The 26,230-nt window shown below is 43.0% G+C and overlaps 2 protein-coding genes across 2 annotated transcripts in view; both read left to right on the top strand.

The window, feature by feature from the left end:
• Window positions 1–26,230, top strand: part of LOC125739964 (uncharacterized) — a 262,341-nt gene that overhangs the window by 26,511 nt on the left and 209,600 nt on the right. The window contains exons 10-12 of the mRNA XM_049010568.1: window positions 23,785–23,898; window positions 24,349–24,462; window positions 25,277–25,378. Of these exons, the coding sequence (XP_048866525.1) occupies window positions 23,785–23,898; window positions 24,349–24,462; window positions 25,277–25,378 (330 nt within the window). The remainder of the gene's footprint in view (window positions 1–23,784; window positions 23,899–24,348; window positions 24,463–25,276; window positions 25,379–26,230) is intronic.
• Window positions 14,329–14,885, top strand: LOC125739971 (MAM and LDL-receptor class A domain-containing protein 1-like). Its single transcript, XM_049010580.1, has 2 exons — window positions 14,329–14,390; window positions 14,503–14,885. The coding sequence occupies exons 1-2, from the start codon at window positions 14,370–14,372 to the stop codon at window positions 14,824–14,826; spliced, it is 345 nt and encodes a 114-aa protein (XP_048866537.1). The 5' UTR covers window positions 14,329–14,369; the 3' UTR covers window positions 14,827–14,885.

Raw genomic sequence — 26,230 nt, 5'->3', positions numbered from 1 at the left:
AAGAGAACGAGAGGGAATTTAACACGATGGGACATCAAAAACATGCTAATGAAAGTGCGGGATGTCAGCAGTGTGGGGTGTCTGGCTCGATGTTCGCTATTAAACGATAGAATAACACGCATTAAAAATATGATAAGCATTGTAGGGGTGTAACAATGTACTGTGGCACAAAGTCACTTATTAATGTTATCGCAAGAGGGCGCAAAAGGCATAATTGGTTTGCTTTCAGGTTTTGTTTTTGTATTTTGCGCTGTTCAACAGAATAAGGGAAACAATGCAAAATAAGAAATAGTCTGAAAACAGCTTCTGTGTAAATATACATGCCCAAGGAGACAGAATAAAACCAGCGAGATCTTAGTCTGTTTACAGTCATAATTTGTTTAATACACTGGGAGCGTATTGAGCCGTGAGCCCTGAATCTTCTATTGAAACTAACCGTGAATAGACCGTATCATTAGACCCATAGCCAGCAATAAAACTTACCGATCAGGGTGGGGGGAAGATGGGTCGATTGGCCAAATTTAAGCTATATTATTATACAATATACCATTTTATCTAAAATGTTTATATAAATGGTTTGGAGTAGACATTTGATTCACGTGGTTTGTTACAAAAAAAAAGTCGACATCAGCTGAGGAGCCCCCAAATTCCGTCTCGAAATAGTTATTCCAATTAAGTCGACATCTGTGTGAAATCATCTTAATCACTTTACAAGAAGTATCCCCTGAATGTCATTGAGTAACTGGGAGCTACATGCCAAACCGTCTCTCCTGCTGCTACCTGCTGTCTCTCTGTGCTGCCGCTAGATGTCACTGCTTCTCTTATACTGTCATAGGCAAGCTGATGTCAGGAAGCCGCCCTAATGAAATAAGCTCAGAATGTGGATGGCAGTTACATCTATTTAAATACAAATATAGGTTATTATTCCCCTAAGCAGCAGCAGTGGAGGTCAGTGTCAGTGCAGGACCTTTGTCTTTCCATAAAATGCCTATTTTAGCTGCGGCACAGAGGGCAGCGCTGTGGCTTCACCCCCCCAGTGTTGGAGGCTGAGGCCCATGTCTGTCTGCAGCTGCTCGCTCTCCGTCTATCACATGGGTTTCCTCCTGCAGTCCAAAAACACGTGTTTAGGCTACTTTCTAAATTCCCCATGACATATGACAGCCTCTGTGTGTCTGTGCCCTGTGATGGACTAGAATCCCCCCCAGGTGAACCCGTATCCTAGGACTTCTGCTCTCTGTTCCACCCCCAAACCGAGATAAGTGGCTGGAGGATGGATGGATGGATTAATGGATGGATATTTGTGTTTTATTCGCAGGGGCCGAGTGAAAAGGTGTAATTCACACCCACATAAAGGAGACTTATCGTACATCTTTAAGGTGCATTTATTACTGAAGTATATTTTCTGAACTTTCATCTAAATTGACAAACATCTTCTACAGATAAGTAGTTGATTCTGTCAAAGGGCATCCAACTAATTCACAAATGAAATAATAAAATAATATGGTGCCCGGAGTGATAATAATTAAACTGTAACTGTTCATTTCAGTTACTGAAGAAAAAAGCTCAAATATTTCTGAAGGATGAGCTGATGAAATTCCAAAGGTACCTGGATCAGAATGACCCAGAATGCTCTGAGCCTCAGCTGGAGGAGGACAATGACCTGGACAGTGATGGTCAGATGCAGAAGACCTGTGGTAGAGAGGGAGCTCTGAAGATCACACTGTACATCCTGAGGACCATGGAGCAAAATGATCTCGCTGACATGCTGGAGAAGAGTAAGAGCTGTACCTCATTCAGCGTGTGTTTGATTTGCCAGAGAATAGTTTATGAAAAAATGTGTATTAAGTTTCAGTTTATCATTTGATGTAATTATATTTAGTTTCCCATATTTGGGTTTAAAAAAGAGGGGTGGTGTGGTGATGTAGTGGTTAGTGCAGCTGCCTCACAGTGAGAAGGTCTTGGGTTGGTCAAGTGGGATTTCACTGGGGGCTCAGATTTCCTCCCACAGTCCACAACCATGCAGGATAAGTTGATTGGTGTGTCTAAATTGGCCCTCTAGTTGTGTGCATATGAGTGTGTGTCACTGTGGTGTGTTGTGCTGCCCAGGGTTGGTTCCTGCCTGTTCCCAGGATGGGTTCCAGTCTCCCCATGACCCCAGTTGGGATTAAGCAGCTTTAGAAAATGGAGAGATGGAGTTTAAAAAAACATTTTTTTCTCATTTCATTTCAGGGTATCTTCTGTTGCAATGTCAACGTAGAATCAAATGTAACCTGAAGCAAAAATTTGAGTGTGTATTTCAAGGGAAAGCTAAGGAAGGACAGCCAACACTTCTCAAAGAGATTTACACAGAACTCTACATAACTGAAGGGGGAGCTGGAGGAGTCAATGATGAACATGAAGTGAGACAGATTGAAGCAGCATCCAAGAAAAGGGTAAAAGAAGATACTACAGTCAAGTGCAATGATATATTTAAACCCTTATATGGGCGTGAGACACCTATCAGAACTGTACTCACTAAAGGGGTGGCAGGTATCGGGAAAACAGTCTCTGTGCAGAAATTTATTCTTGACTGGGCAGAAGGAGAAGCAAACCAGGATGTTCACTTCATATTTGCTCTTCCTTTCCGGGACCTGAATTTGATTAAGGGTGAATTCAGTCTGATTGATCTGATTCACCACTTTGACCCAGAACTGAAATCATTTAAATCTACTGAGCTGTTTAGGTACAAAGTTTTATTGATCTTTGATGGTCTGGATGAGTGTCGCCTTCCTCTAGATTTTCAGAACAATGAGAGTTGGTTTGATGTAACAAAAAAGACATCACTGGATGTGCTGTTGACTAACCTCATTAAGGGGAATCTGCTCCCATCCGCTCTCCTCTGGATAACCACCCGGCCAGCAGCAGCCAATCAGATACCTCCTGATTGTGTCCACCAGGTGACAGAGATACGAGGTTTCAATGATGCCCAGAAGGAGGAATATTTCAGGAAGAGATTTAATAATCGGAGCCTGGCCAGCAGGATTATCACACATGTGAAATCATCAAGGAGCCTCTTCATCATGTGCCACATACCTGTGTTCTGCTGGATTTCAGCCACTGTTCTTGAGAGTCTTTTTAGTGAGTCTGACAGTGGAGAAATTCCAAGGACTCTCACTGAAATGTACACACACTTCCTGATCTTTCAGGCAAGTTTAAAAAATGACAAGTATATGGAAAACGGTGAAACAAAGCTTAATAAATGCTCTAAATCTGGAAAAGAATTCCTTTTAAAACTTGGCAAACTGGCTTTTCATAACCTTGAGAAAGGCAATCTCATATTTTATAAACAAGATCTGACAGAGAATGGAATTGATGTCACAGAGGCTGCAGTTTACTCTGGAGTGTGCACAGAAGTCTTTAAAGAGGAGTATGGGTTGTACCAGGAGAAGGTGTACTGCTTTGTGCATCTGAGCATCCAGGAGTATCTCGCTGCTTTATACATGTTTCTGTCAAACTCATCAGCTAATCAGCTGAAGACTGCAGTGAATGAGGCATTAAAGAGCAAGAATGGACACTTGGACCTCTACCTCCGCTTCCTCCTTGGCCTCTCGACAAACTCCAGTAAGAGTCTGGTAAAAAGACTACTGGGCCAGACAACAACCAGTTCACATAACAGTAAGAAAACAGCTCAATATATCAAGGAGAAAATACAAGAGAATTTATCTGCAGAAAGGACCATTAACCTGTTCCACTGTCTGAATGAACTGGGTGACAATTCTCTAATAAAGGAAGTACAAATATACCTGAGTTCAGGAAGCCTTTCAGCAGCAGACCTCTCACCTGCACAGTGGTCAGCTCTGGCCTTTGTGTTACTGATGTCAGATAAGGAGCTGGATGTGTTTGATCTGAAGAAATACATCAGATCAGATGAAGGTCTTCAGAGGCTGCTACCTGTGATCAAGAAATCTAGGACAGCTCTGTAAGTAATCTTACATGCGTCTGTTGCTAAAGAAGTACAGATGTTATTCATGATTCTGCTTTTATCAAATCAATTAGAGTGTATTTATAACAACCACCTAGGAATTCTTTCTAATTTTATATACTGTAGGATATATATATATATCTTTTAACATCCTTGGTGTGGTGTGTGGTCCAGTGGGTTCGGACTCTGTGCCTGTGGCCAGAAGGTCACTGGTTTAAATACCTGACCGGTAGAGTGATGCTGATTTTGGGCCCTTGAATAAGGCCTTTACCCCCCCAGCTTCAGGGGGCTGGATGCTGACCAACCCTGCACTCTGACCTGTATGTGTGTGTCAGAGAGAGCAAGATCAGAGAGGCGACAGCACTATTTTACCTGGGGGATGAATAAAGCATCACTATTTCATCCCTGTCTGACAGGATTGATAATTGTCTGATTAGTATTTTGGAAATTTAAGAGGTTCTCAGGTACAGAAAAACAGAAAATAAGGATTTCAGTCATGGTGTCAGCAATTCAAAAGTCATATAAAGAAATTATAATTTAAAAAAACTTAAGCTTTTCTTGACATTCAGATCTCACATAAACTCGCACACACACACACACACACACACACACACACACACACACACACACACACACACATCCCTGGCAGGAACTGAACCCAAAACCCTAGAACCCCTGGGTCGGCTGTAGTGCTGAGCACTGAGCCCCAGCGCTGCTCAGAGCTTTATAAAGAAACTTATGCAGACATTACAGAGTCTCAGGGTAACTCACCTTGTAAGGTCATTAAAATGCAGGTTCCTCTCAGCTGGGGAGTCTCAAGAAAAAACTATTTGTGTTGCTGACTAGGACAGGGAAATAACAAAATATCTGATATATTTAAATATCCCAGTTAATGAATGGATTTTAGAGCATGTTCACTCTCATACTCTTATTCAAACTGGCTCTGTAAGACAATACAGAACAGGATTTCAGAATGTATGACTTATGAAAATGTACAACAAATAGAGAAAATACACTGTAAACTCACAGGAGAAGCTGTATTGTACCAACATCTATTCATCTGAGTAAGTATATACTTCATCATTTGTTGTATTTTAAAATAAAAATGTTTATTTTGATATTTTATTTGATATTCCTGTGTGTGGTGTATGTATTTATGTCTTAACACGTTTCCTTTTCCAGGCTGAACAGCTGTAGACTCACAGAGACATGCTGTGAAGTGTTGGCTTCAGCTCTCAGATCAAACTCCTCTCAGCTGAGAGAGCTGGACCTGAGTGACAATGACCTGCAGGATTCAGGGGTGAAGCTGCTCTCTGCTGGACTGGGGGATTCACACTGTAAACTGGGGATACTGAGGTCAGTATTACTCTTTATTCCATACTGTTATCTGTAATTATTGATATATTTAGGACAATACAGAACGGGATTTCGGAATGCATGACTTATGAGAATGTACAGCAAATAGCCAAAGACATAGTAAACTCACAGGAGAAACTGTATTGTAGCAAAATCTGCTCATCTGTGCACATTGATCCAATCCTGATCCACTAGACTTTTCATGGTATCTGTGCTTTGAATTGAAAGTATTCACTGAATTCTTCATGACGGGGAACATGAGGAACATGAGCGGATTGTCTAGTTCCTTTTGAAGTATATGCTGCCTCACTTATTGTATTTAAAAGTAAAAATGTTTATTTTGATATTTTATTTGGTATACCTGTGTGTGGTGTATGTATTTATGTCTTAAGATGTTTCCTTTTCCAGCCTGAACAGCTGTAGACTCACAGAGAAATGCTGTGAAGTGTTGGCTTTAGCTCTCAGATCAAACTCCTCTCAGATGACAGAGCTGGACCTGAGTGACAATGACCTGCAGGATTCAGGGGTGAAGCTGCTCTCTGCTGGACTGGGGGAATCACACTGTAAACTGGAGATACTGAGGTCAGATTTACTCTTTATTCTACACTGAAATTATTGAAATATTTATTGGAGTTGTCACATTTACTTAAATGTAATACTCGTACTGGTGAAGTGATCTTATCTATTGGAACTATTTTGTCTGTCCCTCTGCAGGCTGTCAGGCTGTAGAGTCACAGAAGAAGGCTGTTCTTCCCTGGCTTCAGCTCTGAGGTCAAACCCCTCACACCTGAGAGAGCTGGACCTGAGCTACAATCACCCAGGAGACTCAGGAGTGAAGCTGCTCTCTGCTCTACTGGAGAATCCCAAATGTAAACTAGAGAATCTGAAGTGAGTATAGAATGTGTGTCTGCACCTGCAGTGTATGTGGAGAAAATGCAACAATTAAATAAATGGATTCACCTGTACTATGTCATTCTGCTTCTGCTGTAGTGTGGACCACAGTGGAGAGTGCAGGACCAGACCAGGGGTCCAGAAATGTAAGTTTGTTAGCATGTTTTTATTTTTAATATCATTAATACTACTTCATGGTAGCATTCACACAATTATTGTTATGTGTGCTCTTTTTCCATTCTTTATTTAAAAGGTTGGTTTAGGTTTAAACATGGCTACTTTCTTAAATAAAAACAATAGTACATGAACATCTGTAGAAATACATTATGTATTCACAGACTGGGGGGTCAGACCAGCACATCCTTCGTACCCGACTATCACTCATCTTTCCTACTACTCGCGCACCGCACTCCCTCTCTTTCTCTCCTCCTCTCCCTCCCTCCTGCTCTGCACCTGTACACCGTCAGCACGCGCACCCCCGCCCCTCCCTACGTTTAACCTGATGGTATGAACCTTGTCTGCCTCAGCACGTAATTGGTCGCGCGGCTCGCACGCCGTTAACACAGACTTCAGTCACAGTCAAAGCAGCATGGTGCGCTCGACCGCCGAGGCGTTTTTTTTTTTTTATAAGAATGTCTCTCGGTCCGGATCCGGATCTTTTGATCGGCTTGTTCTCGACCGACACATCATTAGTCTGCGCTGAACGCTGCTGGAGGGTTTGTGTCCGAAGTGGTTTGAAGGAAGTTCTTATTTTGAAGTAAATACAAATTAACGTTTAGTGGTACTTTTTGGGGGACAGTTTCATATTTAACGTGTTTGATTAATGTTGTTTATATTGTTTTTTACCTGTAATTAAACCTGTTACTTTAGCACGCGCAGCATTTCGGCGCGTTTTCCCGCCGGCGTCGCGCGGCCGTCCGACATTTCCTGAGCTATTTCACATACTTTAATTCCTGCTTCCTTAGGGGACGCTGTGCTGTGTTTATATTTTATGTATCGTACAGAATAATATAGCGCAGACTAAAGTGCAGTTCGGTCCCCAGCGAGTCTCATAGTCTCACATGAGTATATTGGGAATGAAATGTGTGTATTGGAGCGAGTTCTGCGTTAGTGAGTGTGTGAGGTGTGACAGTGATAATGATGGAGATGCTGGGCTTCGTCGTGGGATTAATCGCTCTTCCTCTTGCCTACAGACGCCTGCCAGCTGACGTTGGACCCCAACACAGCACACAGCCGCCTGTCTCTGTCAGAGGGGAACAGGAAGGTGTCATGGGGGAAAGAGCAGCCATATCCTGATCATCCAGAGAGATTTGACAGCTGGGAACAAGTTCTGTGCAGAGAGAGTCTGACTGGTCGCTGTTACTGGGAGGCTGAGTGGAGTGGAAATGGAGCCCGGATAGGAGTGACTTATAAAGGAATCAGGAGGAAAGGAGGGAGTGATGACTGTGGGCTTGGATTCAATGACAAGTCATGGAGTCTGTTCTGTGATCCTGACAGATACTTTGTCCGGCACAATAATAAATGGACTGTCATACCCATAGAGCCCTCAGGCTCCCGCAGAGTAGGAGTGTATCTGGACTGGGGGGCTGGTGCTCTGTCCTTCTACAGAGTCTCCTCTGATGGACTGACCCTCCTGTACAGATTCACCTCCTCATTCACTGAACCCCTCTATTCAGGGTTTTATGTTCATACAAACTCCTCTGTGTCCCTGTGCATGCTGGGATAGCTCACTGTGTGCTGGAGGAATCATTTTTACCTTATCAGAGTCACATGTCGCTGCTTCTCCATGGCAAAAAGGTGAAATCTCTGCTTTTTGATCAGTATTACCCTATTTACTCTGATGTGTGACGTATGTTAGACATAAAATAAATCGGTTTGACAAACTGAACAAACACAGGAAGTTTTTCTCTCTGATTAAAATGTAATCCTGATGATTTTTTTTTTTTTGGGGGAGGGGGGTTCCTCTCCCGTTATATGTAAATTTTATATGTTTGTCTAAATATATTATTACATATTGTATTTGCTACCTGTACACCGACAATAAAGGCTTCCTGTTGTGTTCTATTAATGTCCTGGTTCAGCGCTGCTCAAAGCATAACTGAGGTGAATGAGTAACATAAATCATATAATACAATTAAATAAATGCACTTTAATGTAAATGAACATAAACAATTAGATTAAATCAGTATATATTATAACCATGTAAAAGACGGGAGACATAACTGCGCATAGCCATAGAGTTAAAAAGCAAAATAACATAAATAAATCACATTAGTAACACGTTATATTGAATGATCAAAATACAAGCAGGAATAAATATTTCTTAATTAAAATGGTGAACTTCTAACTCTACCTGACAATCGACAAGCTAGTTAGCGAACGGCGTCTCTCTCACGCCTGTTAGTGTTAAAACATGGGAGAAGAATCATTAAAAGCAAACCAAGTGTTTTCTACCTAAATAAACAATTTCACAAGTAATTAAAAATAAAGCGTAACACATTTTTACTTCTCACAGAAAAATATGGTTTAAGACGGCAGAACCCCGCGTCCGCCCCCTACTGCCGTCCTGAGGTAACTGCGGGCTTCCAATCGATCGCAGCATGTGAGACCCTGCGTTCCCTACGTCCCTATAACAACACGTCAGATATGGGTAACGGGTACAGTCATTATTTAACGTACAACAAAACATTAATATGATAAAAAATATTCTAAAATAAAAGTTTAAAAAATGACCATATTTAGGAACAGTGAGAATGGACAGTTAAGTTGATTTGTTATTCTGACTGCAGCCTTTCTATTTTTTCTTAAGATTAATGAGGATAGCATTCTGATTTCACTACATGCCTGATCATCAATGATGCACTGTATGTGATTCCAAATGACCAAAAAAGCAAATAATCTCTTTTTTAGGAATCCTGATTTACTTTATATTTTAGGTTAAGTTTCTCCACACAATTTAGGAATAAGATTATCAGCCACAATGTGTCCCACAATACACTCACAGTGGCATTGCAGCAATACAGATATATCCATGAACACAGTGGAAAGGTGGATTCTTACTCTGACGTCCCTCTCCTTCCTCCAGTGACGAGCTCCACATTCTGTGCTGCTGCCTCTGCTGGCGGCTTCTTTGGTACAACAGTGACACACATGCAAAGACAAAATTTTATCCATCAGATATCACAAGGGCAGACGTTTCTTATTTCAGAACCACACAGCTGTGGAGTTCTGTCCTGTTACTGTGACAATCACACATTTCTTCTCCTTCACAGACACAAATACACACATTTCTGTTCCTTCAGTAATATACAGATATTACTAGTCCTCCGTGCACACTCACACACACACACACACACACACACACACACACACACATACACACACACACACACACACAACTTCCATCCACATGCAGAGATCCCCAGTATGGCACTGACTCCCATTGAGATGCCATCAGGCTACACGATGGTAACTTCATCCATACGAAGAGAAATTTCACATTCAGCGCTGAAGGGCTTCCCACACACCAGCAGCACAGGTGTAGGAGCCTTTGAGAAGCTCACAGCAAATACAGTATCTGACATGAATATACTGTATGACATTTACAATGTGGTGTCCAATCACTCTCCATTATATTTACTGTCTACAATGGCAGAGTAATGTTGATTCTATTGCATCTAAAGAATGACATTATTTTGATGTTATTTTGCAGTTAATGGTTCAGTCAGTAACTTTTACAGAAGTAACTTTGTCATATTTGCTGAAACTTACTGTGTTCTGACAGAAGGACAGCACTGTGAACCCCTCCCCTAACGGGAGGTGCGGCTTCGAGCACGGCTTGTGTGCCTGGGAGCCCAGCAGCATGGGGGCCCCCGGGGCCGAGTAGGTGAGGCAGGGTGGCCTAATAAATAAAAAATGTATAAAAAATAGAAGAATCACTGGATAAAGTTCACAGTGCTAAATGACTTACAGTAAGAGTTGGATATGAATATGAAATGAATATGAATATGGGGTCAGATTAACTTGAGCTTTTCACATTGTTCAAGAGTCTGATTGCTTGAGGGAAAAAGCTTTTCGTCAATATTGTGGTGCGTAACTTTATGCTCCTGTAGTGTCTTCCCGAGGGGAGGGGTGTGAACACGATGTGTTGGGGGTGTGTATTGTCTTTGATGATGTTGTGGGCCCTCTTGATGACCCTGCTGTCATAGATGTCCTGCAGAGAGGGGAAGGTTGTTCCAGAAATGTACTGTGCAGTTTGGCTGACATACCAAATTTCCTCAGCTTCCTCAGGAAGTACAGTCTTTTGTGCGCCTGGCTGATGAGTTGTGTATTAGAACGGTTTCCACTCTCTCCACTTCGGCCTTACAGATACAAATAGGAGTGTGCTGCAACTTCTTTATCCTTGGGTTAATGATCATCTCCTTCCATAACTGCGAGGCATCCTACCAGCCACCAGGTGGCAGCCTCATCACATACCTGATGCTGTGAGAAATGGGAACATGAAGGATAAAAGAGATCCAGGGAAAAAACATTTTTTAATATGAATTCAGATTTTGATTTGACAAGAAGCAGAAGTTAGCAGCCCCACATATGTGCTGTCATCTTAGGGCCCTCACTACCCTCAGGTCTTAATAGAGCCGCATGTGTAATGTGAGAGGAATGAGCAAAGGCATAATGTCCTCTACAGAGGATAAAAAAGGATAAAAAAGCAATGCCAGGCTACCGCACACACACACACACACACAGTCATGTAATCATATCTTTCTGGGGACCGCTCATTCATTTTTATGGGAAAAATGCTAATGCTAACTATGACAACCTCAACCCCTACCCTGCCCTAACCATAACCATAAGTAACCAAAGAAAATACAAGAGTTTTTGCATTTTTAGTTTTTTCATTACAGTCACAGATTTTTGCAGTCAGGAAATTTGGTCCCCACAAAGTAAGGTATACCTGGACCAAATAAACACACACTCAGGGTGATTCAGAAGCACCACTTCACCTACCTGCATGTGTTTTGGACTGTGAGAGGAATGCAGTGCAAACCCAGCGAGTCCATGCAGACTGGACTCCCAACCAGCTGGTGTTACCCACTGAGCGGATGCAATAATAAGGAAATTAATTAAATGACTTTATTTTCTATAATATTTCAATGGGCAGGTACAGCTCCTATTTCTGTTGAAATGCCTCCCTCCCCAACACAGACCCCTCCTCTCACAATTGCTCCTTTGAGGACCACTCCTGCGGCTGGGTCCAGGCAGCCAGTGATGACCTGGTCTGGCAGAGCTGGACCAGACCACCTGTCACCGCTAACACTGGACCCGCGGGGGACCACATCACTGGCTTGGGTCAGCTGAAGGCCATCGTTTGGTTACCTCTTAAGTATCTGGATGTAAAGAAAATCCCATGTCTTACAATTTTATGTACTGTAGGCCAGGTGGTTAACCAACACGCCACCTTCTGGTCAAACAATGCAGTACATTTTGAACAGTAATTCAAAGGAGCAGGTAAGGGATAGGAATTACCCCACAAACAGTTCTCATGGGCTTGGGGGGCCTGTGGGATTCAGACCTGCTCCCCGTCATCATTACCACAAACAAATTTCCACATTAAGCTGTTGACACTCAAGAAGTAGAACATTTTACTAACAATGTAAAGGTTGTGGGTTCAAATCCTCAGGAAGTCAGGTAAACTGTAACCCTTCCTTGTAATGTAAATGGCTTTGGATAAAAGCATCTAGTATTGTAATTGTTCCTTGGGAAGGAAAGCTACAGGCCACCATTACTAAGCAGAAGGGCTTAACGTTTAGTGACAAAAAGTTCATTTTAAATTACATGTTATGCCACAGTACTGTACATCATTCAGTAACTGCAGGTCTGATGATTTACCTGTATTCATGATTTATTACAGGTATCACCTGTTTTACTCCACTTAGCCCTGTTTTCGCTAATCGAAAGAAATCCGAAGAGGATTTTCACTTTTACGAAAAAGAAAGAAAAGAAAAAATACCCTTTATCATTTGTTTATCAGCGAGCCTAATATAGGTATAGGAAAAGATATAGGTATAGGTACATGTATACGTATAGGTACTCTATAGCTAAAGGTATAGGTACAGGTATAGGTACTGTATAGGTACAGGTATAGGTATAGGTACTGTATAGGTACAGGTATATGTATACGTAAAGGTATACGTATAGGTACTGTATAGGTACAGGTATACGTATACGTACATGTATACGTATAGGTACTCTATAGGTAAAGGTATAGGTACAGGTATAGGTATTGTATAGGTACAGGTATACGTAAAGGTATACGTATAGGTACTCTATAGGTACAGGTATAGGTATAGGTATTGTATAGGTACAGGTATACGTAAAGGTATACATATAGGTACTCTATAGGTACAGGTATAGGTACAGGTACAAGTATGCGCAGCATAGTGACGTTTTGGTCAATAACAGACCGCATGTATGAGGGTAGTCCTGTAAGATTATAATCGATCTGTCACATATTTTCCTTAAGCATTTAATAGGGCTGAAAAATTCCTTTTGCCTAGTGACATTGTAGCCATTTTAAAGTCACAGTGCAACACATCACTCATATTTGGTATGATTTCGTAGATAATTTTTTTGGTTTGGGAATGCTCTAAACTTTTTCCCATATAAAGTAATGGTAATTGGTCGCTTTACGCCATTTCGGATTACAAAAGGGGTCATAGGAATGTTGTACTTTTGGATAGTGGGGGAAGCCTTTACTACATGCTGATATGTGATTATTAAGTGGATTATTGCTGACTTCTCATTTGCCCTTATTTGATGTGGTCTATAGGGAATTACCTATATGTCGAGAGCTCCTCTCCAAGCAGAGTAGGGGATGTGGCCCAGCTGAAGTCCCCTCTGCTGCCACCTGCTGGCCCCCAAGGCTACTGCATCACTTTCTGGTACCACATGTTTGGTGCCACAGTTGGAAGCCTAAGGTTATACCTGCAAGAATCTCAGCCCCAACAGAGGACACTGGTAAGGCCAGTCCGCGGTCAAGCCAGGGACGTAGGGGGCAGCTACAGTTAACAAACCGGACACAACAGTCTTTTGGGGTTTTCTACATACAAGCAATTATGGTCCCTGTGTCAGGGTCACTAATAGAAAGTAAGCAACTGAAAGGTATATGTCTCAGGGCTTAAAGGAGCCCTCAGCTAACATGTGGGAAAAGTGAGTCACCCAAGGAGGGGGCAGTGATAATGAGCAATTAAAGTTTTTGAGAAACTGGCAACCCTGACCAGGATGAGCAGTTACAGAAGGCTTTGAGTTGCTTCTGCTTCACTAGACCTCCACTCCCACCCCCATCCCCTCCCCCACAGATGTGGAAGAGGCAGGGCATGCAAAGCGACATGTGGCAGATGACCCAGAGTCATGTGACCCTGCAGGAGGTCCATCAGGTGGTGCTGGAGGCGTCTGTAGGTGGTTGGGCGGGAGACGTTGCTCTGGATGACATCACTCTTACCCCTGGAGCTTGCCGTCACTCCGGTACACCCTTTGCTGGTGACATTGGCTGTTGATACCCATGCTTGGTTATCAGCATCGATCTATTAACCTAAAAGGAATAACACTGTTAAATGTTACTGGTGTCCACTGCTGATCCGCGGCTTTGGGACCACAATCATCTCATCCTAATTCCTCTGGTCTACATGCATCCAACGGACCCAGGACCCCCAGACCTGTGTGACTTTGAGGACAGTGACTGTGACTGGACCTCGGAGAGCTGGGTGCGGCGTTCTGGTGGTGGTCCCAGTAGGGAGCCTGGATCCGATCACACCACCGACACGCCCCTTGGGCGTTACTTTTACCTGGGCTCCTCAAGCTCCCAGCCCCCCGGTCACATGGCCTCACTGGTCTCCCCAGAATTCGCTGCGGGTAAATCGAAGTGAAATTTACCCCCATCCTGCTGAAGTCTCACTGTCCCATTCCATGTGCTTGATGGTCACACCATCTCCCTATCACAGGAACAGGTGACTGTCTACAGGTCTGGTACCACATGGATGGGGACAGCATAAGTACCCTAAACGTGTATCAGCAGAGCAAGGATGGCGGACGCAAACTTGTTTTTTCAAAGACTAGCAGCCAGGGGGAGCTGTGGAGGCTTGGCAATGTCAGGCTGGATCCTATGGAGTGGTCTGCATTCCGGGTAAGGTTGGCTAAGTGGGGTCATGACTGATAGATATGCGATCTTCATGTCACCACATAGCAAACTCTGCAGATAAGGTTGTTGGGCAATTCCTGTCATTATCACGTTCCAGATTGTGGTAGAGGGTGTCCGGGGGACAGGAGTATCTGGGGGCGTCGCCATTGACGACGTGCTGCTGTCTAATGGAGCCTGCCCACCCCCTGGAGTCTGCGACTTCCAGGGCAGTCTGTGCGGGTGGACCAACGTTGAGGCAGGCGACCAAGCCGATTGGCTACGCGGGCGAGGGAGCTCCCCTCTTCCCAGCATGGGGCCCCGCGTGGACCACACCATGGGCTCCAGCCAAGGTCGTATCTCCATGGAGAATGTGGTGCAAAACAAGGGCAGAACGATATTAGCCAAATTTATAAACGATACGTGTGCGGCTCAGAGTGTTTGAGTTCACAGTTGGTCTCTCGCCAGGCTACTATGTGTATGTGGACAGCGCGGTGGGACAGAAGGGTGACAAGGCCATGTTGTACAGCGAGGTCTTCCAACCAACCCAGGGAGACGGCTGCTTGAGCTTCTGGTACCACAGGCATGGTCAGAACATCAGCAACCTCAGCCTCTACAGCGGCACCAGGTAGCTCAGCCAGCAAATCTGTGATGACAAAAACCAAGTCTCCCAAAAGAGCCCCTTTCATGAACACCTCATGGCGAGGACTGCTGACTGGCTTTGGGTCCTCACAGCACTCTCGACAAACCCAGGATCCCCTTTGGCGATGACGAGAAGGACCTGCTGCTGTGGACAGAGGCCACCAGCCAAGGGGACACCTGGATAGAGGCCACTGTGGCGGTCAACAACATGGAGCCATTTTGGGTAAATGGACATACACTTATCTGCCGGGATGTTCTTAAGCTAGCTTACTCCCACCTGTCTATAATGTAAAGTCATACCTATGTCACTTTTGGAACAAACCTATATGGTATCTAGCCAGCAGGTGGTGTAGTAGTTAAGGTGGTTAAGTGTTTTTCTTTGAGTTACCTTCAGTAACATTCTAAAGGTAACCATAATACTCTGCCTCCCCCCCGCAGTTTGTTTTTGTATACGAGAGAGGGGAGGGCGGGCCGGGACACCTGGCTCTGGATGACATCCAGCTCATCAAAGGAAGATGCTCCAGCATCAATTCATCCCTGTCTTCTCCAGGTACTAGCTGATCATTTTAGGTCTGTTAAATATAGGCTGGTAGTTCCTTAGAACTTCATTATTAATAATAATGATGCTGTTTTTAATGTAAGAGGACTTTAGCAGGTGAGCCCTTTGTTTCTCCATTTTGGTCACTCAGCTGCAGTTTACGTCGGCGTGGGTTTGGGTCTCGTGCTTTCTGTTGCACTTGGGGTCATCGCTAGCGTGGTCTTACTGCAGAGGAGTTTTTCCACCTTGTAAGTCGACTCGTCGAGGCGTTTAAGAGGGTGACACTGGGAATGACAGTGACGAAGGCCTGCTTCTGTAACCATGACGTCGTCTTCTGTTTTGTGAGTGTAGGATACCCAGTGTGGGAGACCGTGACGTGGACAACATCATCTTCCACATGCATGACTGCAAACTAGATGTGAGTCAGCAGTGATGAACAGACAGGAAATATATACCTAAAAAATCTATTATATATAATTCTGTTATGGGTCTCTGCTCCGTGCTGCTGTCCATCCGGAAGCTTGTGGGATCGAATCTCAGGACCAGCAAAATAATCATATCATTCTTCAGCCCTTGAGCATTGGACATAACCCCAACTGCTCTGCATGCTGGCTTACCTTACGCTCTGAAGCAAGATTTATAGTTTCAGATGCTGAGATGGCACGTTTTGGTTGTTCAGGCTCGAAAATGGCATACTTTGGATAGTCCTGTTGCCTAATGTCTTCCAGGGATGTGGGTTTGATTCCTAGGCTCAGGATTGTTGCTGTTTCATTACTTATTCTCCGCAAGACTGTTATGTATTTCCCTCCAAAAATATGGTGAACCAGAGTTATGCAAAGTTTGTGAGTTTCAGCCCTACAATGGACTGGTGCCTCTGCCTCTTTTCCAGGGACTTCAGTCTCTCCAAGACCCAGAACTGAAGAAGTGGTTATGGAAAAATGTTTGAAATGTACCTGTAATGTTTGGTCTTTGGGCTCCGTTTTCCAGGAACTGGAGACCACAGGTTCCTCTGAGAAGCTGACAAATACGTCCCCCGCTGTTGACATGGACACCGAAACATCGTCATCGGAAGCCTAGCAGGAAAAACCGATCAACACTGATGACTTTTTTAAAGCTAGATAAAAGTTTGCTGATTTGAATGGGACCCTCCAAGCATGACCTCGGATATCTAGCGGAAAGATTTCCAGGTCAAAGCATTTTTTATTTAAGATCCCTTTATCCAAATCTTTTTCAAAATTTACCGGGTATTTCAGCGTTTCATCCTAGTTTGTTTTTGATGAGTTTCAGCCAGTGAGGGTTTACAATTGTTTCACGTAATGAAATATTCCTGAAAGCCTCTGTACCAGCAGGTGCAATGCCAGATATAGGGGGGGTGGGGTGATAAAACCATACATTGTACATGTTTTGTCCACATTCACTTCAGTATTTGATGGGTTTGTCATTTCTCACTGCAATTTGTGAAAGTATGGAGTCTGGTCACAGTCAGGCACTGGTACGGAGATCAGTGATGGACGAAAGTGTTGGATGTCATGAGAAGTTCCACAATGTGGTCGACATGTCAAGGCCCTCCACACATGTAATATGAACTATGAGCAATAAAATAAAGGGAATTACTTTCTGTTGTGCTAATCACACTGCGGTTCTTCATTGTTAGTGCACAGCATACGAATAGATATCATAGTAGCTCATCTCCATCCATCACTGCAACCACTTAATCTCAACTGGGGTTACAAGGGGGACTGGAGCCTATCCCAGGAACAAGAGGCACAGGCAGGAACCAACCCACCGCAGGGCACACAGACACGGCCAATTTGTAACCCATCACCACGAAATGAGTCTTATGGGTGAGATTTACAAAATTTGTAGACTCATTTCCTGGTGATGGATCCCATTTAGACTCGCCAATCAACCTATGCTGCACTCTTTCAGACCATAGGAGAAAACCAGAGGCCCTGGCAGAAACCCACACGAACACAGGGACAGCATGCGAACTCCACTCAGGAAGGACCAGGAGCAAACCCAGGCCCTTCTTATTGTGAGGCAGCAGCACTAACCACTGTGCCACTGTGCCACCCTGCAACTGGTCTCAAAATGCATAATTAAAAAAATAAAATAATTAATTGGCAGAATGTTTCAGAACATATTTTGAGTAAAAAGTTAATTTGTTACTTTTATGATCTTCAGGAAAAAAGTAATAAAAAACACTGAACTGGACATTCCTCAATTTTCACTGGCCTATTAGCTGGAGAGTAAGACTATGTATTACATTACTCTGAAATTGTATATTACCTTTGCCGATTGCGTTCATTAGATTAAGTGTATTCCAGCTGGAGTCTCTCTTAAGGCATAGAGTACATTACCTCAGGAACAATCTCTTTCAGGTTTACTATTTAATAATAGTTACTCTTGACATTTAAAAAAACCTTCACCAAGCAATAACAAAATTAACGATCCTGCTTGCGTTGACTGAGAGGATGGAGGTTCAGAGGCTAGTCAAACTCTCCAGTTCTCATCAAATAATTTAATTTATGTAGGGATGTGACAAGTTAAGTATTTAACTAGAGTGACCACATTTTCAAAGCACCAAAACGGGACACTTGTGTAGCTCGTTTGTGTACATGTGTGATCTCATGCACACGCATAGCGCCCTTCCTCAGTCAGTTAATGACCACTTTGTCTCATCCTCCTCCTCCTCATCATCATCATCATCAGAAAGGGATCAGGGGAATAATCACACAAATAAACACATATTCTACATCAAATCACTATACATTTTTTTAAATTGAACTGTGATTTATGATCATTTGTAAAGTTCCTTTAAACATCTCAGCGCAATTAGTAGTGCATTAATATGCATTGTTGCTGTTTTAAGAAACTTAAGAAAGAAATGTATGTACATTGTATGAATACTGACTATGGACAAACTCAGGCTAATCAACAGTGTACAAATATTCATTGTTGCTTTCTGGACAAATCCAGTGCATTTTCTTTGTTTCCTAAGATCAATATTAAATGTTAATTTACTGTTATATGTGTAGCAGGAGAAGGAAACGAGGTGTGTACCTAATTAAGTTCTGGAGGGGGGTAGCAAATCGGAGAGGGCGCTCAGACTATAAGGGTTACCCTGGCACCAACGTTCTAAGCTCCTTTTCGGCGGTCACTTTAATTGCTGGATCTCCTGTTCGTCCGCGGACATCTTACCTTGGTGTGTTCAGCCCGGGTCCCGTGCGTTGTGGCGTGTGGTTGACAGTTGCTTCATCTCGCGTGGAACCACTGCTGCTCTGCCTAGCGGCGACTGTGCTGTGCTGCTGCTCTGCCTAGCGGCGGCTCAGCTTTACTTTGCTTTATTTCTGCTGCCTAGTGACGTTTGCACCGTTTCGCGCTTTCGGTTTGTCTTCTACTCTGTCCAGTCCATAGCAGGCTGAGTCGTCAGCGGGTCCATAGCTGGGGGTGTGTGCGTCCACATGCGTGCGAGCGGGTGTTGGAGGGTTTGACTGGTCCCCCGCTTTCTAAGGGTTTGTGTTCTGTTTTAATTGTATTATGTTGGTTTTGTTTGGTATATTTGGTCTGTTTTGAATGGGATTTTTTATTGTGTATCAATGGAATGGTTTTGTATTTTTGTTTTAGACTGCAGTGTTTTCTTTGGGTTTTGCGTGATTTTGTTTGTGGTTATATTGTTGTTCCTTCCCCGCTCGTGCTGGATGATTCTCGCTGTTTTAGGTTCCGGCGCCCAGCCTTAGATCGGCAAGAAGTGGCTGCTGGTACACGGCGGTATTTCAAGCTTTGGGCGTTCGGGTTGATGTATTAATCTTTTTATGGTTTTATTGTGTAATAAAGGTGTGTGTTTGGAACAACGTCTCTCCGCTGTTTATGGTGAACGGACCAGTGTGCCTTTGCGCGGGGTTAGGGCGATTGAACTTTCTCTGGGTGTAATACCTGGGGTGGCGTAGTCGGACTAACGTGTGGCTATTGGTACCATTGTTTGGTACTATTTGGCAGTATTACTCTCACCACCACTCGCCACATCTGCATGGAGTCGTATCATACTGTAAGGTTCATATGAAATTCACTGAAGAATGGATGCTCCTCAAAAGCATTTTCTTTTGTAGGATCTCCTTATACAAGTCCATAAAAGTGTGGTCCAGGTTCTGACTTGTGGCGAGCAAGAGTCTGTAGCTTCATATGGTTTTGCTCATCCATCCAAGTACTGTTCATTATGGAGAAGATCCTCCCCACAGATGCACTGGTGCCTGGAAAGCTCACTGTAAACTGTATGAGAAAAGACATGCTTCTGACTGATAGTGGTGAATATATCCACCCAGTGGTCAGCTGGGGTTCATGCACTCTGGTAACTTCTCCTCTACATCCTTCCTGATGCAAGTTGTCCTGTCAAAGAGCTCTGAGTCACTGATCTGGCACCGGACCTCTGAGGTCAGATACTTCATTGAAATTCAGAAAAACATTTAATACATATTAGTTCATTACCATCAATTCAGCTGTGACCATTTCAAGTCTATAATGCCAAACATTTCATTCAGCTGAAGCACATTTTGCAGGATTCTTTATTCTGTCACCCAAAATAAATATCTTTACGTCTTTCTGTTACAGCTAAGAAAAATAACTATGTATTAATTGGTTTACTATCCATTGTTGATAAGGCAAATACTGCATAAGACCATAGATTCTCCTTGTGTATTCATAATTAAACCAAAAGGCACTGTGTTAAAAACAGTGTTCATTAACTCCTGCCATTGGGCCACACTCTCAGGCAGTGTGCAAGCAGGTGCCGCGTTTTATATGTACAAATATAATGAATAAAGTGCGTTATGAGAGAATTAGTTGGCGGGGGGAGCTTGTCCCATTACTCTTATTGTTACTTGTTATTAAGTGACATGGATAATATCCCCAAAAATAACACGCCGGGCCACTGAGTCCGAGTCCATTTCTGCTTAGACCGCTCCTGCGATTGGTATGAAGGTATGTAACTATTTCCTGCTGTGTGTAAATAAAAGTGAAAGTATTTTAAAGCTGAAGTCTCCATTTTGTCAAGAAACACGGATACGATGCTGGAATAATACAAAGACACTTTGTATTGCAAGGTAAGATTATATTTAACAGATACAATTATTAATAAAATAAGCGCGTATAACACACTTATATACAGTGGCTGCACCGGTGATTTAAGGTTGCAGGTACTATGGGGAAGCTAGATTGTTACCTGGTACAGGTGTGATCGGCAGCTGATGTCTGATAGACAAAATTCTCGGCAGGTAGGGCGGTCAAACCCATGTTTTGACTTCTGATTATAAATATATCTTTTCCTGAACCTATCAGCTATGTAGGATAATTATATAGGTAAACTTTAACTTGTAGCTCACGCAGCCCCCGGTGTATTTTGGACGAAAATGATTCAAGTCGGCCTATAAAAACCACAAAAACAAAAAACATTATTTTGTGTTTTTTCCCCAAGCAAGACAGTTAAAACAACAGAGATTTGTTCAGCAGCTTTGTCTGATTTAAAAATAAAATTTATTGTAAGGCAGATTTTGATAATGTGTGGGCTTATGTGTGAGAGTAAAAGATAAAGACATAAAATCCAGTAGAAATTCCAGGTCTCACACCTTTATTTTTATAGCTGTATATAAATTAATAGAAGCAGCATGAAAAATACACTCAGACTGGATCTGAAAAGAAATAATGACTTTGATGTTAAAGTATCAAATGTGAACTTTACTTCTATAATACAATCAACAAAATTCAATGTGCTGGTGATTTTTCATTTGGTGACTGGAAAGGATCAGTCAGGACCTCAAAAGGGAGGCACTTTCAATTCAGTCATTCAGGCTAAATGGCAGGACACTCCCCCATCCCGCATATCCCCATTGGCTACCTACTTGTAGTTGAATCTCTTGGTTGTATGACACTCTTGTAGCTCTTCCTTGCTGTCAGTTTTGATGTCATGGTGAATGTTCATTACAGGAAGCCCAGGGCATCGGCTGCCTGAGAAACTTGCCGAGTTTGTCGGTGCAGATTATTGGAATGATGTTGCATCACTTATTATTGTGTGGAACAGGGAAGGTCGACCTACAGGCCAGATTTACTACTGAATTATAAACATGTCATGGGTTGGTCCCTCTTCTAATTGGTGATTGGACTGACAAAGTCCTTCATCCTCCACTATGGAAAATTGCTGATCACCTAATGCAATCATCTCCATTATTTTAGTAGTTGTTTCTTTAGCTCTGGTGCTGCTAACTTTGAATACTGATAAAGCTTTAATATCAGCCAGCAGTAATGGTAATTTAACCAGTACATTGGCAGATTAAATCACAGGCCCCAGGGCACGTACCTTTCAAGGCCCCCCCCCCCCCCCCCCCCCGCCATATACGTTATGCCACTTCTTCCCCCTGGACTGTCCAGAGTACCAGAGGATTTTATCTGAAAATGACTGCTGACTGCCTTCACAAACAGGGAACAGAGCTTCGGAGTCTCATGGTAATTAACTGGGCCCTGAGACCCCAAAACCCACAGTTTCCATTAACCAGTGTGCTAAGATGCAAACAACAAGCACTGCAAAGTTACTGGAAGATTTCGTCCAAAAACGGGTGCTGATGGTCGCCATGGGGATCAGCGCTCGAGGCCCCCCTAGGTAACTGAAGGGCCCCAAAACTACAGCTGGCCAAAACTGTGCAGGATCTAAAGGTGCATTTCCACTTGCATACAGGAACCACGCCATACCCGACCCGTTCCACATAGAGATAATAATTACTGTGCGGTTCCAGCTCCCTTTCATTTTCCACTGCACGAGGGTCGGCTCGGTAAAGGTGTTGCCAGGTTTGTAGAGCAAAGTGACACTTATTTACAATGATTGAACCGTGGGTGAACATGGTCCTCCAGAATGGTTTACTTGTCCTTGGCAGTGACACACACATCTAGAACAAGTCATGGGCTTCAGGAATGCCATGATGTTGCAGTCCAGTCCATCACTGGTCCTCCCCCGTGCTGCACTCTGGGTACGCAGCAGTCCGTGTGGTAACCTTCTTTGGGTCTTGGCTTTTCCACACCGTAACTGTAGGAAAGACAGTGGAAAACAGTAATGTGGCCATGCAGGTTACATTAGCCTAATGACAGGATTTACATTAAGTGTATTTCCAGTGTATATTTAACAAGCCTCATGAATCGGCACAAACCTCGGTTTTGGGCTCACGGTCTGGTGCAATTTCAGTGCAGCAATTTCATTTTCACAGGAGCCCCAGCATCAGTCATCTGGTCTGGATCGGCACAGAAATGGAGGGAGCTGCTACTGAAATGACCCCCCCTGTGGAGTGTAAAACAAAGACAACTGGGAGGTGAGACAGAAGCTGTGTCTGATTGAACTGCTTTTCAAACCAACATGAACAAAATCTTCCCAGCATTTTTGACAGAGAGAGCAATCAGTTGTAACTTAATAAATTAAAACATTGTTGTCGTTCCGACAGCAACTAGGTTTGCATTTCCCAGCTGAAATGACAATATTTTACAAAAATCCATATTCTCAAAAATGTGGCATTGAGTATTTTTTTAAGTCTAATCAATTATAAATAGCAGTGATCGTAGCAGTAACACCCAAATAAGACAGGAACACTGTCAGGGTCGTGTTGTGAAGAACATTGTGATTTATGGTAAAACGACTGTTACAGCCACTAGCATGCATGTGTCTTTGGGTCTATAGTCAGGCCATAATACCAAAGCAGAAAGGGATCCTAGCCAGGGCTGGCTCAGTGTGGAACATGTTACTACATGTAGATTAATAAAAAGACCTCGGCATCTTCTTTCTCCTCCTTTTTCTTCCCCAATCAGCCAGTTATTTTATACTAGAGGGAATAAACAAATCATCCATCCTATCAGAAATGGTCACAAATGATGAAGTGGAGCATAAACTAACCAATAAACATATAAACAAAAAAATCAATAAACAGAAATGAAAAGCAACGACAGCCAAGTCTAGCAACTGAGATTGTAACAGTGATATTAAACCTTTAATACTGGAATCTTAACTTTGAGTGAGACAGTTTATTTCACATTAAAACTCACTGTAAACAAGCCTGTTTGCATCAACAGCTTCATGGGATATGAAAGTACATGAAGACAGAACAGAAGGCTAAACAGATAAAAATTTAACGTGGATTATATTTCTATAGATTTTATTCATATAATGAGGATTTTTCCTCTGACTGTCCACAGTGTCCTGATGCAGAGAGCAGGCTCACCTGTACCCAGCTGTGTTTCCATGAAGAGTGACGAGTCAATGGAGGCACAAATCTTCTTCAGAGAGGGACCTTTTCCATCAGATCAAAGGTAAATGTGCATTTATGAAAAATACCTCAGCATCTTCTTCTTTCTCTTTTTTCTGCCACAATCAACCAGCTCTTTCATAACAGAAGCAAACAACCGATCATCTCTCTCCTATCAAAAATGATCAGAAAGAGTGGAGGAGTAGACTACAAACTAACAAATTAATATACAATCAAATTAATCGATAAACAAGAAAAAGCAAGAACAGTCAAGTCTAGGAACAGAGATTGTAACAATGACACTAAATCTTTCATATGGGAATCTTATTTTTAGGTGAGACTATTTTATATTAAAGCTAACTGTAAACAAGCCTGTTTGCATCGGGGGCTTCATGGGATATCAAAGTACAGGAAGGCAGAGCAGGAGGCTAAACAGCTAAAGATTTAACCTGACCCTGTCCACATTATATGGACTATGTTTAAAAAATTAGGATTTTCCTCTCACTGTCCACAGTGTCCTGATGGAGAGAGCAGGCTCACCTGTAGCCAGCTGTGTTTCCATGAAGAGTGACAGGTCAATGCAGGAACCAATCGACTTCAGTGAGGGACCTTTTCCATCAGATCAAAGGTAAATGTGCATTTAAATAAAGATGAGACACCCCCCTGCAGACACCCTTCTGTCACACATCACTCCTGCCACTCTTGCACACCTACTCCAACCTGTCTGTACCCTCTTCTTCAATTTCTTGCTGCACAGGAATAAGATCCTGGAATAATATAAAGGTATTTTATATTGCAAGGTAAGATGTTACAATGACACTTTACTTGAGGGTAAACTCACCTCAGTTCCTACTGTAGCACAAATAATGAACAAATCATCTAGAAATATAGTCGCTGTAGCTCTCTTCATGACAACACAGGCACAGGTCTGTCCTTTTAAAACGGGCGTTTATTACTTGGACGTGGCTCATTCGGCTGACGAATCCACCGTTTCGCCATCAGGTCAGCACACGGTACGCCAGCACACTTCACCCCGTGAGAACTACATTTTTTAATAAAATATAACATAAATACATCGATGATAAACACGGTACATACTGTAACATTAAGATAAATGAAAACTACGAAATGAAATAAAGCAAATACCTCATTGGCTGCTTGTCATGAAATGAAGCTGGTGCCTTTAAAGTCCCTGTAAACACTGGTGCTACCTTCCTTCATGAATATGTATAAAGTTTAACAGAATTTACAGAGCGACATGCAATACGTCTGCTCCCTGTACCATCCATGAAAAAGAGAGAGAAAAAAGCTTAATTACGCAGTTCACTGAACGCAGCATCATACACTGTTACTCAAACCAGTCCCGGGGGGGTCCCCTAAACAGTGGCCAATCATTGTAAATAAATAAGTTAAAGATACACAGATACCCTTCATGTTCACAGAGGCCCCAGCAGCAGTTATCTGGTGTGGATCGGTACAAAAATGGAGGGAGCTGCTTCTGAAATGACCCCCCCTGTGGAGTGTAAATCAAGGGGAATTGTAAGGTAAGACAGAACCTGTGCGCTTTACGAACAGACATTAAAACATCTTCCCAGCATTTTCAAGAAAGAGCGTAATCAGTTTTAACCTATTTAACTTTCTTGATTTATTTTGGGGGGTGGCATGGTGGTGCAGTGGTTAGCACTGTCGCCTCACACCTCTGGGACCCGGGTTCGAGTCTCCGCCTGGGTCACATGTGTGCGGAGTTTGCATGTTCTCCCCGTGTCGTCGTGGGGTTTCCTCCGGTTTCCCCCCACAGTCCAAAAACATGCTGAGGCTAATTGGAGTTGCTGAATTGCCCGTAGGTGTGCATGTGTGAGTGAATGGTGTGTGAGTGTGCCCTGCGATGGGCTGCCCCCCCATCCTGGGTTGTTCCCTGCCTCGTGCCCATTGATTCCGGGATAGGCTCCGGACCCCCCGCGACCCAATAGGATAAGCGGTTTGGAAAATGGATGGATGGATGGATGGATAGATTTATTTTGGAGTTTTGGGAACTCGCCAAAATATATTGTGGGGTAATTTTATCCCCCCCCCCCAAGGGAATAAATTGTCATTGTTGAGACAGCATCTATGCCACTAGCTGAGGTGGCAGTATTTTCAAAAAATATATATTCTCAAAAACGTGGCAATAAGTTTTTTAAATTCTAATCAGTAATAGTTATGAAAAATTACAGTTATCACAGGAGTAAAAGGAACAGGAATAAGACAGGAACACTGTCAGGGTCGTGTTGTGAAGAACATTGTGATTTATGGTGAAACGACTGTTACAGCCACTAGCATGCATGTGTCTTTGGGTCTATGGTCAGGCCATAATACCAAAGCAGAAAGGGATCCTAGCCAGGGCTGGCTCAGTGTGG

The sequence above is a fragment of the Brienomyrus brachyistius genome, chromosome 4 (genome assembly GCF_023856365.1).
Source record: "Brienomyrus brachyistius isolate T26 chromosome 4, BBRACH_0.4, whole genome shotgun sequence".
NCBI lineage: Eukaryota > Metazoa > Chordata > Actinopteri > Osteoglossiformes > Mormyridae > Brienomyrus > Brienomyrus brachyistius.
This window is presented reverse-complemented; position numbering and strand designations above follow the sequence as displayed.

What these genes read in the sequence shown, in the direction of transcription:
- LOC125739971 (XM_049010580.1), top strand. Translation starts at nt 14,370, where the DNA reads ATGGAGTGGTCTGCATTCCGG. An exon ending in TGGAGTGGTCTGCATTCCGG is followed by an intron (nt 14,391 to 14,502) that starts GTAAGGTTGGCT and finishes ATCACGTTCCAG; the next exon opens with ATTGTGGTAGAGGGTGTCCG.